The sequence below is a fragment of the Passer domesticus genome, chromosome 24 (assembly GCF_036417665.1).
Source record: "Passer domesticus isolate bPasDom1 chromosome 24, bPasDom1.hap1, whole genome shotgun sequence".
Classification (NCBI taxonomy): Eukaryota; Metazoa; Chordata; class Aves; order Passeriformes; family Passeridae; genus Passer; species Passer domesticus.
The window spans coordinates 6,339,614-6,355,023 of NC_087497.1; the positions used below are offsets into that span (position 1 = coordinate 6,339,614).

The 15,410-nt window shown below is 54.3% G+C and overlaps 1 protein-coding gene across 2 annotated transcripts; it reads right to left on the bottom strand.

Annotated features, from left to right (window-relative positions):
* Positions 1-1,588: 1,588 nt before the first annotated feature.
* ELOA (elongin A) lies at positions 1,589-13,921 on the bottom strand. Of its 2 annotated transcripts, none has more exons than XM_064398673.1 (11): positions 13,768-13,921; positions 8,787-8,843; positions 8,074-8,192; positions 6,092-7,268; positions 5,189-5,303; positions 4,702-4,854; positions 4,239-4,336; positions 3,450-3,630; positions 2,954-3,065; positions 2,529-2,680; positions 1,589-2,020 (listed from the first exon to the last, which is right to left on the bottom strand). In XM_064398673.1, the coding sequence occupies exons 1-11, from the start codon at positions 13,837-13,839 to the stop codon at positions 1,959-1,961; spliced, it is 2,298 nt and encodes a 765-aa protein (XP_064254743.1). In that variant the 5' UTR covers positions 13,840-13,921; the 3' UTR covers positions 1,589-1,958. The 2 variants fall into 2 exon arrangements, with proteins under 2 accessions (XP_064254743.1, XP_064254742.1); XM_064398672.1 differs by having other exon boundaries at positions 4,702-4,857.
* Between the last annotated feature and the right edge of the window lie 1,489 nt (positions 13,922-15,410).

Consider the following 15,410-nt stretch of genomic DNA (forward strand, 5'->3'; position numbering starts at 1 on the left):
AATTAAATACAGCAAAACCACGGGAGAGTAAGGAGCCGTTATTTTACAGCACAACACACACTGAAATGCTGCACGGGAACATTAAAGCATCTGGGACTGTAACAAACTTACAGCACGCGAGAGGCTGAGAACATTTCCCCAAGAATTCCAAACTAAACAAAGAACAGACCAAATCAACAGGAGACAGGTGTTCAGAATGGTTTTAAAGAAAGACGTGTCTCTAAAGGAGGAGGAAAAAAGAAGGAAAAAACCAAACAATCCAACAGAAAGCAGAAGCAAAAGAGGGATTTCTCTAGAGCCCCCCGGGGAGGACCCTTCACAGCAAGGTTTCCCCGGTCAGTGCACACAGACAGCTCCCCTGGTTTGGGATTTGGCAGCCACGGAAAGGCAGCAGCAGAGCTTCTCAGCAGCTGCCAACAACACCAGCACCCACTACCAGCATCTTTTCCACCCAGACAGCAAAGTCCTCGGGCAGCAAATATGGCTTGGAACAGGAGAATCCTCCCCTCCCTGAGCCAGTCGGACCCTGGAGCCCTCCCAGAGGGGCCTGGGGTCTCCCCAGCCCCATCCTCTGCTTGCAGCACCCCTGGGCTTCCCTTTGGGGCAGACAAAACACGAGCAGAAACCTTCCCCAGAGTCACCCCACAAGCAGAAAGCTCCCCAGCAGCACAGCACAGCTCCTGGCTGTGTCCAGCCCTGGCGAGCCCAGCTGCCATCCCCACAAGCTCAGCAGGGCTCTGACCTCTCCAGGGCACCCCCTGACCCTCCCCTTGTCCTTCCTGAGCTACAAGGGAGCCTGTGGAACTCCTGCTCTGAAGGACACACACGAGTTACAGCAGCCACAATCCCTCAGCTCACTTCCCTCCAGCCTCATTCAAGTGGTTTCAGGTTCAAAGACCAAAATCCTTGGATTTTTCCAAAGCAGAGACAGAGCAAAACATACAGGGAAAAGACAGGATTTAGGCACCAGCTTCCCAACTGGAAATAAATCCTTTGCAGTTCCACACAGAACACAGGACAGAAGAATTCCTTCCTTCTTCCCATTAAAAGAGGCAAACGATGCCTTCACTGGTATTTAAAAACTGTTTTCCATTGCAAAGGCCCCTATCTCTCTCCAGATAAAAAGTTAAAATCTGACTTGATGCACAGTACAAGTTCTCCCAAATCCCTGGCAGTGTCATTCCCAGCAGCCAGCAGAAGACAACAGCAGCAGAGGAAACGCCCCCAAAAGCTCTTGGCATCCCTGCAGGACCACAAAATACCTGTACAGGATCTACAGCAACAGCACAGAGAGGGTCAAGAGCTCAGATTTTATTGACACACACGAGCAGGGAGCAAAGCCTCGGGGCTGGAGGCACTTGCCAAAGGACTGGCAAGTGGCTGGGCCACTGGTTCTGCCTGTCCCAGAGTCTCCAGGTGAGACTGTGGGCCCAGCAGGTACCAGGTGACAGGAAAGGCTCCTGTGGCACCCAGGGTCCACTCAGATGGATTCCAGCTCCAGTCACCAAGGCTGACCCAGGACTGGCTTGGGAGGGGAGGGACTACTGGGAGCAACATAAATAAAACAACAGGGTAGAGGGGCAAAATATTAATTAAAACCATTTTATAATTTATTAAGAGGTTAAATAGTAAATAAGTCTCTGGATCTTCCACTCTCAGCAGGTGCCAAGATTTCACATTTTCCTGTGTCAGGAGATTCTGTACACCCTTCTTTTGATGGATGACAAAGCCAGAAACAGAATGTTGAGGACAGGGGGTAAAAGAGGGGGGCTTGACACTGAGAAAGGGACCAGAATAAAAGATAAAATACTGTGCCGTCATCTTGTGCAGACTGAAGCTTCTCCCAGCAGCTGTAGCCTCCGAAGAGTTCAAAGATAAGGAAGGGCTGTTTGGGTGCCTTCTCCCCCTCCAGTGCCACTCCTCCCCAAGAAAGAAAGGCCCAGCTCAGCACTGCAAGCTTATCTCCGAGAGAACCTGTTTTTGAAAGCTTTGATAGTCTTTGCCATCATTGGTGCAATTTCTGCAAAAGAGAAAGAAAAAACAAACCGCCATGAATGAAACAAAAAATCCCCACATGAAAGAAAAAGTGATAGAAGAAGAGCTGAGAGCAATTGAAAGGTGCAGCCCTGGCAGAATGAGTGTTTGAGCAGGGCCCATCAGTTTTTAGGTCACAGACAGGAGAAGGCACTGCTCTCTGCACTGCACCAACTCAGATCCCTGCTTAAACCCTCCCTGCTTCCTTCCCGACAGAGCTGCACTCCCATCCCAAACATCTGGACAGACACAGGGCAGCAGGAGGACAGACAGGTTCTGCCTCACTGGTGCCAGCAGGCCAGGCTGATGCAGTCAGCTCTGAGTGGGTGAATGCAAGGTTTCCCTCTGCTGTTCCTCACACAACAAATCTGAACAGAGAGAGGGGACAGACACCAACACCAACCCTCCTGCCTGGAATCCTCCCCCCCAGAAGCAGCTGTTTGTGAAGGAGAGGCTCTCAGGGGCCACAGGGATGTGCTGCAGGTGGTACTTACTCTTCACAGGGGGTTTCCTGGGGTCGTAGGAGGAGAAGGTGCTACCTGAAGATGGGGCCGGGTGGGCGCTGCTGGTGCTGGGCCCGTCGTAGGACTGCTCCTCGCTCGCCCGAGCGTGGCTTTTGCTGGATGTGTACAGGACTGGTTTTATTCTGGAACACACACAGGACAGGCATTGCCACAACAGATTCACCCTGCTTGGAGGCAGCTCTGCAGACACAAGGCAGGTTTGGAGCAGCAGCAGGGCTGGTACAAGGTGGAACCAGCAGTGACCTGGATCTGTGCCCTTCCCAGCAGGAAACAGGTGAGTACAGTTACAAGTGTCCCTGCAAAAGGAGCTCCCAGACACACAGTATCCTCCCCTGAGCTCCAGGGGGCAGCTGGCAGGAGGCCCTGAGCAGCAAGTGCTACAGAGAAACACTCACTTGGTCTTCTCTGGGAGAAGGGGGCCTCCAGTTCCAAACTTCTCCTGTCTCCTCCGCACGTCCCGAGGGGGCTTCGCTGCAGAGTTCACAAATGCCATCTTGGCCACTCTCCCTGCAAGAGGCCAGAGGGAAACATCACTTACATCCAGCTGGATTTAAAGGAGGCTCCTCACTGCTTGTCTCACTACTGATACTTCATCCACCTCTCCCCAGTCCACCCATTCCGAAGAAATAGTGACAATCTCCTTCCTAAGGTCTGAACCCCTCGCAGTGAGAGATCAGACTGATCAGCTCAGCAGTTCTCATTATGTTCCCCCAAAAATCAGAAATGTTTCCCCCCACCCTGGGGGGACAAGGAGCCTGCTCATCATCACTGTAAAATACTGAGCTGCACCAACACCACCACGGACGAAAGCAAGACGCCGCTAAGGAGCACAGAGAGCTGAGCAGCTCCTCAGCGAGAGGGGTGCCAGGCCCAAAGGGCTGCCCAGCCCACCTTTGGGTCTGTTGGCGTGGGCAGAGCCGATGTTGCGGGCCAGCATGAGCAGGCGCTGCTCGCGCGCGTCGTGCAGCCGCAGGTACATCTCCCGCCATGACTCGAACTCCTCGGGCTTCTCGTTCTTGAAGTCCCGCAGGCAGTGGTTGTGCCACAGCTGATCCGTGTCCTCCACCAGCACCTGAAGCAAGCCCACACGGAGCTGGGATCCCTCCTGCAGGCCCCTTTCCCTCGGCAGCAGCTCGGTGCTGGTGGAATTCCAGCAGGGCCCGCGTGCCGCAATGCCAGGAGTGGCTAAAGGCAGCTCTTGCAATGGAAAGGCTCTGTGTGCCACTCTGCTCTAACATGTGCACGGGAGAGGACAGCCCTGCACATCCCATCCCTTCTCCAGGCCCAGGCACTCACATGGCTCCATTCCTTTCCATTCCATTCCATTCCATTCCATTCCATTCCATTCCATTCCATTCCATTCCATCCCATCCCATCCCAGGCCCAGACCCTCACATGGTTCCGTTCCATTCCATTCCATTCCATTCCATTCCATTCCATTCCATTCCATTCCATTCCATTCCATTCCATCCCATCCCAGGCACTCACATGGTTCCATCCCATCCCATCCCATCCCATCCCATCCCATCCCATCCCATCCCATCCCATCCCATCCCATCCCATCCCATCCCATCCCATTATCCCATCCCATCCCATCCCATTATCCCATCCCATCCCATCCCATTATCCCATCCCATCCCATCCCATTATCCCATCCCATTATCCCATCCCAGCCCTCACATGGTTACACTCCTCGATGCGGTACAGCTGCTCCGGGGTGCACCTCTCCAACACGGGCTCCAGCACGGAGAAAGGGACTCCACCCACTTCATAGATTGCTAGAGAGAGGCAAGAAGCACTGGGTGTTAATTATCCTGCTCCTTCCTTGCCAAGGAAAGGGCTTGACGCCTTGAAACACAGTGAAAAAAATGCAATGTTGCACAACAGCATTCAGGATGAGGGGAGGAGAAAGGAACCTCAGGCACCAATATCTCCAAGTTGAGAAATATCTGTGCAAGCTCCATTTGCCATAATTTCCAGTGCTTAAGCATTGCTTGAAAGCATTCTAGGTGCTGATCCCTGCAGCACCTGGACTTCCAGTGGGATTTATCCCATATTTGTACCAAGGGGGAACTGCTGGGGTCTGAACCAAGTTGCCAAGATTTCAGAGCACAGTGACTCTGAGACAGGGACAGGTACTTACAGTCGATGTTGTTACTGAGGACCCTGATACACTGCTGGTACAGGGACATCATCTTTGGGAGGTAGGCAGTTTTGGAGCCAGAGTACACCTGCATTTTGGAATTTAAGCGTCGGCCTGTGAAACCAGCTTCGCTCTCCTCCACTGGCGAGGACACTGCTGTGGAGGGAAACGCTTGGAGTGAGGAGGGGACAGAGAAAATGAAGAGCCCGTCCTGATAAATGGCACAGGAGCCACAAATTGGAGTCACCCAGAAGTGACCTAAAGGGCAAAGTCTTCTCCAAGAGACCTGCAGAGCAAGTTCAGGAAGGGCAAACCCAAAGCCCGAGCCCCAAAGGAGCATCAGTGAAAGATTCTTCTCATTTCTGATGGAGCTGCTTTTTTATCTGAAACCTCTGCCCTTGGCAGACCCCACCAGAAAGACCTGAACCCAGCCCTGCTCTCTGCCTCAATCTGGCTCATGCCAAACCCATTTTCCTGCCCCACATACCTTTCCTTTTTGTCTGGGAGCAGGGGATGGACTCGATGGAGGGAAGAGGACGATAATTGGCCTGGATGGGGGGCAGGGGGATGTCTGGTAACGTCGGGACCACGTCTAAAATGATCTGGAAGGAGAGGATGGACATGGACTGAGACAGGAATACAGCAGCATGTGACGTTCCACCAGGGTACAATCAGCACTCAACTGTGGGGCTTTTTGCACATTTTGAATTAATCACCCAATGCTGCTCATTAGCAACCTCAGGGGGTGGCTGCCAAGAGGAAGAAGATGAAATTTGGGATCTGAATCATCCAGCACCTTCCAGAAGGAGCCATCCATGTTTTTAACCTATTCAGGACAAGCAGAAGCATTTCCTTGATCTCAAACACTCATTTACCAGTTCTGCCTCTTCTCCTCTTCCTGCAAAAAACTTTGCACTGTTGGAGGAGAAGGGAACCTCAGAAACTGAGGGAAACTGAAAACTTTGATAGGGAGTTTTAAGAAGCACTTATTAGAATGAATGGCAAAGCAGGATTTAAAATGCTGTTAAACTTTATAAAAACCACTTTGTGAAGAGCCAAGTGTTTCAAAGTTGAGTAAAAAGATGAAACAGTAAAGATTTTACATATTAGTCCCTATTCATACAGCAAACCCTGGCGCCCATGTGACAAAGGATCTGCACAGAAATATTGCTCATTTTCCAGGCTTTCACAAAAGGAGGTTTGTCTTCTGGAATGACCTGCCTTGCACCACCAGTTCTCCCATTTCTGGACACTAAAAAAGGTCCATTTTAGAGAAGCATAAATACTTGAGAGGGAGACATGGGAACCTCTTTAGCAGGAGATGCACTGCAAACTGGGCTGGATTCTAAGCTCACATCCACAGCTACTCTGCTTTCTTACCAAACCTTACCCTCTTTGGTTTAGGAGGCTCTGGGGTTTTCTTCTCTGCCTTTTTCTCACTTGTTCTCTTGTGGCTTGGACTTTTCTGACTGGAGCTCGAGCTGTTGGTACTGGCTTTGGATCCGTTCTGTTTGCTGTGCCCTCGGTCTTTGTCCCCAGCTGACCCAGCTGAAGGTTTGACCACTTTCTTTTTCTTTTTCTGGGGCTGGTCATAGCTGAGATATGACTCAAACGACATTGTAGGTTGTTCAAACTCATCCTCCGCTTCCCCCTCCCCAGAATTTGAGGAAAAACCCACTGATTTTTTGTCCACATCCGAGCTTTTGCGCTTCCCCTCCGAAGACTTTAAGCTCCCAGACCCCCCCTTTTCCTTGATCCTGTTTCCTGAGTCACTCTCAGCTTTCCGTTTCTCTGAGTTAGAGCTCTCCAGGCTCTGCTTGGACTTCTCCAATTTGCTCTTCTCAGAGTCCCGATGCTTTTGCTTCTTGACATGGTTGTCCAAAGATTCCTCCGAGTGCTGCAACGAGTGCGACTTCTCCTTCCTGGAGGCGCCGCTTTCCCGATTCTTCTCCTTTTTGCTGCCCTCTGACGTCCTCTGCTTCTCCTTGCCGGCCACTGCCACCTTGTGCAACCTCTCGGGGCTGAAGGCAGAGCTCCTGTCGTCCCCTCTGCCATCGAGCCGCTGCTTCTTGTGCGAGGATTTGTGCTCTCTGCTCCGGCTCGCGCTCCCTTTGTCGCAGCAATCGCCGGAGCCGCGCTCCCGGCCCGCCCCGAGCTTCTCCTGGAAGCTGTGCCCTTTACTGCCTTTCCCAGGGAATAGTGCTGCTTCTTCCTGCTCCTCGGAGGCGTAAGGGTCTGTGTCCATATCCTGGGGGCTCTCGCTGGGCTCGGGTGACACGGCCTGCCCACAGTCCGAGTACTCCTGGTCTGAGGAGAGCACCGGCGAGGATCTGCCCCAGCCCTTCTGGTGGCTGCTGTAGCTGTAAGTCTCATAGGCTCTCTCAGGCCTAGGATGTCTTTTGGACTTCTTTTCCCTGTGATCTGGGCTATAGGACTGGCTGCAAGAAGGCTGGAAGGGTTCTGAGTACTCCTGATCAGCCTCCTCATCCTCTCTGAGGGAGGATTCCTGATGCCTTTTGCTCGAGCTGCTCCTCTCGTAGTCACGGTCTTCAGAGTCCAGGTTATTTCTGAAGGAAGAAGAAACCAAACAAAGTTAGATTAATACTGCCCAACACGAATGAAAAGAGCCATTCCCTGGACTGGAATATCTCTCATGGAAGACCAAGGTTGTATTTGGTGGCTTTGTGGCAAAAATTCCACTAAATCTCTAAGGAACAGCAACAATCAGGGATTTAAAAACTGCATTTTTTCTAGTCCAAGAATTGATGAAGCAGTTTTATTAGAACTAGAAACAAAACCCTGCCTGTGCCTGCACACTCCTGGCTGCGTGATGCTGTGGGAAATATCCCCCAGTTCCCCAGTTCAACACGTGGGAATACCACTCCTTTAAATTCCATTAATAACTGGGCTTTATCACTCCAATCTATTTGATCTCTGCTGGGTTCAGCACAGCTTTGTTACTGCCACACGCCTGCTAGCAAAAACCTCCAGTTTCCATAGGATTCTGGCTCGTGAAAGCATTCTTTCCATTTACTTGGGCCTAGAACTTTCTGCCTTCAGAATGATAAAATGAGAAGCAAGCAGATTGCATCTTTTGCTTTATTAAGGGCACTTTTTTTGGCATCTCCTGTTAATCTCTTCATCAAATTGCAAATTCTTGAAAATTGGCCCAAACTTCCACATGAAACTGCAGCTGTCATCATCCCAACGCTCCAGAGCCAGCAAATGCAGGAAGTTTCTGCCAAAACAAGGCAAAACCCCCAGGCAGAGTTCACATATTGGTTTTACAAGTTTTTCCAGAGCTTTGGCCAGGGAGGTTTGAACTATCCACCGAGAAAACCTTGCCAAAGCTCGTCCATGGGGCTCACTCACCGCTCTGCCTCCTGGGCCACTGGCACCAGCTTCTTCCACCTGGCCACCAGGTCCTTGGCAAAGTCTCCCACCAGCTCGTGTTTCCTCAGGCTGTTCACAGTCTTCCCAACTCCTGTCTCCTTCAGGAGAGAGCCAGGAATCCATCTTAGCAAAGCAGGAATTCTCACCCCTGCTGAACTCCCTAAAGAGTCAGCGAAATCAACACATCCCTACTGCTGTGAGGGAGAAAGTTCCTTGATCTAACAGCAAAGATAGCACTTTTATTGTCTTCAGCTGCTTTATATCACTCACTGCATGTAAATCAAAGGTTAGTTCAACCTTAGACAAACATTAATTATTTGTATTAACAACCCAAGTCAGTATTTACCACGAGAGCTGGTGAGTTTGAAGACAGAAGCTGTTAAAAACTGTAAGGATTAACACTTCCTCATTTCCCACTGATTTGTTGTTGCTGGGATCTGCTCCAACTCTCTTATCCCAGTCAGGTGCTAAGCTTTTGGGAGAACTGAGCGTGCCAAAGTGTCCTCCATGGCCTCCCACCTGCCCTGGCACGCTCCTTCCCCGTGCCTGGCACTGGCAGAGCCTTATCACAACGACACCCGTGTCACTGGGCTGGAGCAGGTGGCCGAGGGGACACAGCCTGCTCAGGGACAGCAACCACCTCCCCGAGCCACAGACACGAGGGAAAGCCCCTGAGATCTCACAGCTCTTACCACGAGAATGTCAACGGTGATGGGTAACTCTGACAGCCTCTTCAGACTCTTCAGCAGCTGTGGAGACAAGAGGAGGGTTCAGAGGTGTCACACAGAGCCACAGACGGGGATTGGGGAGGAGGAAAATGCTGCACTGCCTGAGAGCTTGTGAGGAAGATCCAAAAGCGCTGTCTCGCTCCAAAAAAGCTCCTGAGAGCTGAACACGAGGGCCAACTGCAAAAAGTTCTTGTCTCTGCCCACAAGAACCCACCAGAAATCTTGTAACACACTCAAATATTGTTTGCTTCACACGGGACTGCAGCTCCAATCTGGCTTAAAGCACGGGAACAGAAACACCCAGCAAGAGGAAGAAAGGACTTGGAGGCCTGTGACTCTCAGAAGGTGGTGCTGGAATCACACCCCTTGGCAATAAAAAGGGGAAGGAAGATTTCTAGATGCTCTTAAAGACCCAAGAGGGGAACCTGTGTCTCCACTGCTGACAGGCTCTCTTCACTCAGATGCTAAAACAGCACCTGATCCCTTCCAAGCTCCCTCCCTCTTGCTCCACTCTTTTCTCTTCCCTTCACCAAACACCAGAGAAGAGTTTTGAACTCCACACACCCCAAGCAAGGTTCTGCCAGCATCTTCAGCTGCTCCATGGGACAGGGTGGGACAAGGAGCCCTCTCCAAAGAGGAGCTGGTGGACTTGGGCAAGAAGAAACAGCCTCAAGCTGAGCCAGAGGAGGTTCAGGATGGACACCAGGAGAAACCTCCTCAGGAAAGGGTGGCCAGGCATGGGAATGGACTGCCCAGGGAGGTGGTGGAGTCACCATCCCTGGAGGTGTTGAAGGATTGACCAGACTGGCTCTGGGCTGGCTGGCAAGGTGGGGATCAGTCACAGGTTGGACTTGAGATCTTTTCCAACCCTAATGATTGTGGGATTCTGAGCGAAGGGGACGTTCCTGTCCCTCTGCCAGCCAGGTGGTTTGGGACATGGCCTCACCACCTTGCCTGTTGGCTCTGCAGCTACACTACATGGCAGAACACATCTGACAGCAGCGTTGCCCCTCACACCATTCCCAGAGCTCAGCTATAGCAGAGTCCAGCCTCATCAGCATTCCCATTATTCCAGCCCCTATAGAGCCCGGGCTGTGCTCAGCACTCCTATGCTATATGCCATACAAAGGGCTGCCCCTGATCCACCAGGCCTTCTCTTTACAGCACTGTGCTCGTGCTCAAATCAGCACTGTCAGCCTGAGCTGACACCCAGTCACCCCCACGGCACCCTGCAAGGAGCACAGAGGTTTTCAGCCTCCTTCCTTTGGAGGAGAGGAGCTCCTTTGACATGTCTGAGGAGCTGCTTTCAGAGAGGAAACACTCCTCGACACCCAGAGAAGGGCTCCTCTGACATGAGCAAAACCACAACTTCTGTTCACTAGAAACCACTCCTTGATATTTCGGACCTGATCACTGTGACAGAAGGTTTCGGTTGTCTTGGTTCAGAAGAGTGGAACACTGACACCAAGAGTGGCTGCTCTTGCCTTGCCAGCACAGCTGCTCAACAAGTGGCACCTGAAGCCATCAAAGCAGAGGCAGCAGGGACAGAGCCCAGCTCTGCTGCCTCTCCTTGGACTGCCTGCCACAGTGCAGGGGCCAGGAGCCCTCTGGGAAGGCCAAAATCCCTCAGGGATTGGTAATAAAGGGGTTTGGACTGCTGTGCACAAAGGGGACAGGAAGGGAAAGAGGATGGATTTTTGTGCTAGATAGAAAAAGAGTAAACCAGGACAATATTAAAGCAACAGCATCTCTGTGAGCTAATTAAATTCATAGAAAGGTTTCTTCAGAGCTTACAAAATCCCACTGTGAGAGTAAGAACCAAAGGAGGACTCATTCTGGTGGCCCTAAATTCTCCCAAATATTTTCTACACCCCACTGTAGCATCTCCCACAGCTCTGTTTGCTCTTTAGTTATTTGCTGCCTTCAGGGCTCAATTCCAGGAAGAGAAGGGCTGCTCTCAATGGGAATGCTGTTCTCTGTGTGCCTGGAGACCAGGGGAGCCACACACTGGATCCAGAACAGGTCTCACAGGAGCCGAGTTATTCCACAGCCACTGCAGTCGGTTCCTCCGTGGAACACAGGTCCTCGTGCATGAGATGCACCAAGTGAGGCAGCTTTGAGGCTTAAAAACTCCTCCTGAACTTTATTTCCTTTGGAAACAAGCTGATGGAGTTCATCCCACTGAGGCTTACAGGGACACCAGGAAGAATTTTGGACAACAGGAGGAATTTCTTCACAGAAAGGTGGTCAGGCATTGGAGGGAGGTGTGGAGTCATCATCCCTGGACATGTTCAAGAAACGACTCTGTGTGGAACTCAGTTGATATGGAAGGGTTCAATCAAAGGTTGGACTTGATCCTGGAGGTCTTTTCCAACCTGTAACAATCCTGGGATTCCAAATCTGGCAGCTCATCTTGGAAATAAAACCAAGATCATACAAATCCTGCGAGGAAAAGGCGACCAGGTGGGAGACAGAGAACACCAGGCTCGGGTCTTGTGAGACACACACACAGAGCAAAGCTCTTCTGAAACAGCCCAGCACAGGGCAGGGCTTCAGGAAATCAAGACACAGCCCCTAGAACTGAGCTCCAGCTCCAATCAAGTCCTGCTGAACATGGGTGGCTTGTTTTCTTTCCCTGAAAGAAGGCAGCCAGACTGTTATGACACTAAAACACACACTAATATCAGATGGCTCCAGCACAGCCTGGCCTCCATGAAGATGCTCTTGCTCATGTTTTCCTTCTCCTCTTGCTTCCCATAGCCCTGGAGCAGAGCTTGTACTTCCTCTGCTGGAAAAAAAGGACATTTTCCAAACCATGACAGCACTGTCCAAGATTTCACTCGCACTGTTCCAAATTTTCACCCAAAACCAGGAATAACAGCACTGTACACCTTTCAGCAAGACAGTGAGCTGTACATGATACTGGGCAAATATTATTCTTTCATATTCCTAATAAAGTATTTAGAAAGGATCAGGCAAGAAAAGTGAAGACTGGAAATGCTGTAAGGGTGGGCAGCACCCAGGGATGCTGTGGATTTGTCCTGGTGATGGGGTAAAATTTCTTTGACAGGAAGGTCCTCACAAAATCCATCAAGACAATGCAATGGCAACTAAATTCAAGCTTTAAACCACTAATGCTTCAGAGGATATGGTTGGAAAAGTATCAGAAATAAAGAATACAGGTCACAGGCCCTTTCTGCTGGGGAAGAAAAGCGCTTTTCAAGTCATTACCCTGCTTCACCTCCTCTGCCTGCCTTGCAAAACCGCCCAGGATCAACAGAGCAAGAAACCACTGCACACCACGAGGTCACTGGAGAAAGAGCCGGGCTGTGCAAACACTGCCCAGGGCTTGCAGTGCTCCAGAAACACACCAGCACCTCCTGCCCCGAGTCACACAGGGGGCAGGGAACAGCAGGGCCCATTCTGTGCACACAGGGCTGAAACAAGATTGCAAGTGCTGCCCACGAGCTCGGCGCCAGGAAGCTCAGACCCCCTGGATCCGAGTCCTCGGCAGTGCCTCGGCTCCATCTGGGGCTCCACCAGTTAAATAAAGCTGGCTGAGGGTGAGAAGAGTAACCAGATCCCATTGCATCACCCCCAGCCAGGCTGCAGCTCCTGCAGGGGCTCCCATTTCAAAGGGTCAGCACTCCAGCATCCTCTCCTCCTCCTCCTCCTCCTCCTCCCGGCTGCTGGGAGTCTCGGGAAGGAGTTCTGCAGGTGTTTGTTTCGGTGGAGCAGCTGCACAGCCCTGCCTGCCTCTCCTCCACCTGAGTTACACAAAACGTGAACCCGACACTCCCAGCAGATGCTCCCCCTTTCCAGCAGGAGAACGCAGTGACAGCATGCCCCAGTCCCACCAGAACCCCAAATCTCACTAGGAGAGCCAGCGGGACAGTCACTGCCACGGGCCGAATGTCACAGCTGCTGCGGGCACGGCAGCCCGGCCGCGGGCACATCCCCCGGTGCAGGGGGGCGAGGGGAGCCACGCCAGTCCCCCCGGGGCCGGAGGGGACGGGAGGCAGCCCCGCACCCGGAGCGGAGCCTCCCTGCGTGGGCTCAGCCGGCTCCAGGAGCCAACACGTCACCGGCGCCAGGCTCTTCCGGAGAGCCCGGCGTGCCCGCCGGCCGCGGGGCACCCCGGAACGGAGAGCCCGGAAGGGAGACCCCGAAAGGGAGACCCCGAAAGGGAGACCCCACAAGGGAGACCCCAAAAGGGAGATCCCAAAAGGGAGACCCCGGAAGGGAGACCCCGAAAGGGAGACCCCACAAGGGAGATCCCAAAAGGGAGATCCCACAAGGGACCCCCGGCCGCCACTGCCACGGGGGGACCGGTCCCGGGACCCCTGCCACCACCCCGAACCTGCCCCGGGACCCCTGCCACCACCCCGAACCTGCCCCGGGCCCCCTGCCACCACCCCGAACCGGCCCCGGGCCCCCTGCCACCACCCCGAACCGGCCCCGGGCCCCCTGCCACCACCCCAAACCTGCCCCGGGACCCCTGCCACCACCCCGAACCGGTCCCGGGACCCCTGCCACCACCCCGAACCTGCCCCGGGACCCCTGCCACCACCCCGAACCGGCCCCGGGCCCCCTGCCACCACCCCGAACCGGCCCCGGGCCCCCTGCCACCACCCCGAACCGGCCCCGGGCCCCCTGCCACCACCCCAAACCTGCCCCGGGACCCCTGCCACCACCCCGAACCGGTCCCGGGACCCCTGCCACCACCCCGAACCGGCCCCGGTGGGACCCTAAAAAGGGCCGCCCGCCCACCGCTGCCCCGGGGGCACCCCACAGAGGGCCCCCGCCCGCCGCACCGGGACCCCCGCAGGGCCTGCGAGCCGGGGGCGAGCCCCGGGCAGCCCGCACGGCCCAGCCCACGGGGCCGGCGGGGGGAGGCCCTGCCCCGCGCCCTCCCGACCCCCGGGCTGGGGCAGCCCCCCGTCACCTTCTTGGGCTCGGCGCTGCCCGCCAGCCGCGCCTGCAGCCGGCCCACAACTTCCAGCACCGACTCCGCCATGTTTAGTGCTGGAGAGCGGCGGCGGCGGAAGCGGCTTCAGCGCCCGCCGGGCCCGCGGCGCTGCCCCGCCGCCGCCGCCATCTTGGCTGCGGGCAGGAAGCGGAAGCGGCGCGGCCTCGGCCATGGCGGGTGCGGGCAGAGGATGGGGGGCGCCATGTTGGGGGCGCCATGTTGGGTGCTGGCAGAGGCGCCATGTTGGGTGCTGGCAGCGGCGCGCTGAGGGGAGCGCGGCCCCGCGGCTCTGTCAGCTCCGCCTCGCACAATCCCGGCTGGAACCGACCTCTGCACACCGTCCAGGTCACCCCCCTGTGAAGGCAGGGGCGCCTGGTGGCACAGGGACACGTGCGGGTGGGATGTCCCCACAGAGGGAGGCTCCAGCCCTCTGCCACCCTCGTGGGAAGTTCTGCCTCATGTTGAGGTAAAAGTCATGGTTTGGTTTATGGGCATTGCTCCTCATCCTGGCACTGGGCACCGCTGAACAGAGCCTGGCACCATTCTCTGACAGCCCTTGGGGATATTTTAGGAGTTTATGGGGTCCCCTCAGCCTGCCCATCTCCAGCCTGACCAGGCCCAGCTCTGCTCATCAGAGATGCTCCAGTCCTTTAATCATCTTTGTTCCCTCCTTCAGACCCCCTCCAGCAGCTCCTTGTCTTTTTTCACCCGAGGAGCCCAGAACTGGACACATTTTTTTTTCCTGAGGCAATGTCACTTCACACCTGCTCCTGTTGCCTCCAAATAGATCCTTTTCTTTGGGATTGCTGAGGGTGTTCTTGCAGTGTTGTGTCTTCAGCCGAGTCTGGACCTGAGCCCAGCCCAGTCCAGGTCTCAGTCTGAGCCTGAGCCCAGCCCAGTCCAGGTCTCAGTGTGGATCTGAGCCCAGCCCAGTCCAGGTCCCAGTCTGGCCCTGGGTCCAGCCCCTTCTCGGGGAGGGTGGCTGACCCCACAGCACCCCAAAAGCCTGCTGGAAGTGTCAGGAGCAGTCAGCTGGCTGGGAGGAGGGTGTTTATGGGGAAAGCTGAGGGTCTCTGTGCCCCCAGCTGCAAATCCTGGCGCTGGGCAGAGCTTCCCCCTGGACAAACCTGTCTGAGAGCAAGGCAAGAGCAGCCCAGCCTGTGGGTGAGTCACAGAGCCAGCACACACCCAGTGTGGGGCCGGGAGCTGCTGGATAATGGGAAATGGGGGAGAAGCCTTTGATGCTTCCCAAAACAGGGTGGAGGAATTCTTAGCAGCAAGAGGGGCTGGTGCTGCCGTGGCCAGGTGTTCTCCAGGCTGGCTGTGACTCAGGCTCTGACTGAAGGCAGCTGCAGGAAGGACACTGAGCTCAGGGGTGTGGGACTGGAGAAGGAGGCACGCTGATGTCTGGGGTCACTGCAAACTCTGGCAGCTAGGAAATTGTCCCCTGAGCTGCCTCCATCTCGAAGCTTAGGCAGACACAAGAAATACAGAAGGGCTTTTCTCCCCAGCCTGAAGCACTGGATTGCAGCATGGATTGAAAAACACAAAAAGTGAAAAAAAATAACAGGGAAGGACGCTCACTCCCATCAGCTTCCCCACAAAATTCACAACACAGG

What these genes read in the sequence shown, in the direction of transcription:
- ELOA (XM_064398672.1), bottom strand. Translation starts at nt 13,839, where the DNA reads ATGGCGGAGTCGGTGCTGGAAGTTGTGGGCCGGCTGCAGGCGCGGCTG. An exon ending in GCAGCGCCGAGCCCAAGAAG is followed by an intron (nt 8,844 to 13,767) that starts GTGACGGGGGGC and finishes TTGTCTCCACAG; the next exon opens with CTGCTGAAGAGTCTGAAGAG. An exon ending in CAGGAAACCCCCTGTGAAGA is followed by an intron (nt 2,021 to 2,528) that starts GTAAGTACCACC and finishes TCTCTTTTGCAG; the next exon opens with AAATTGCACCAATGATGGCA.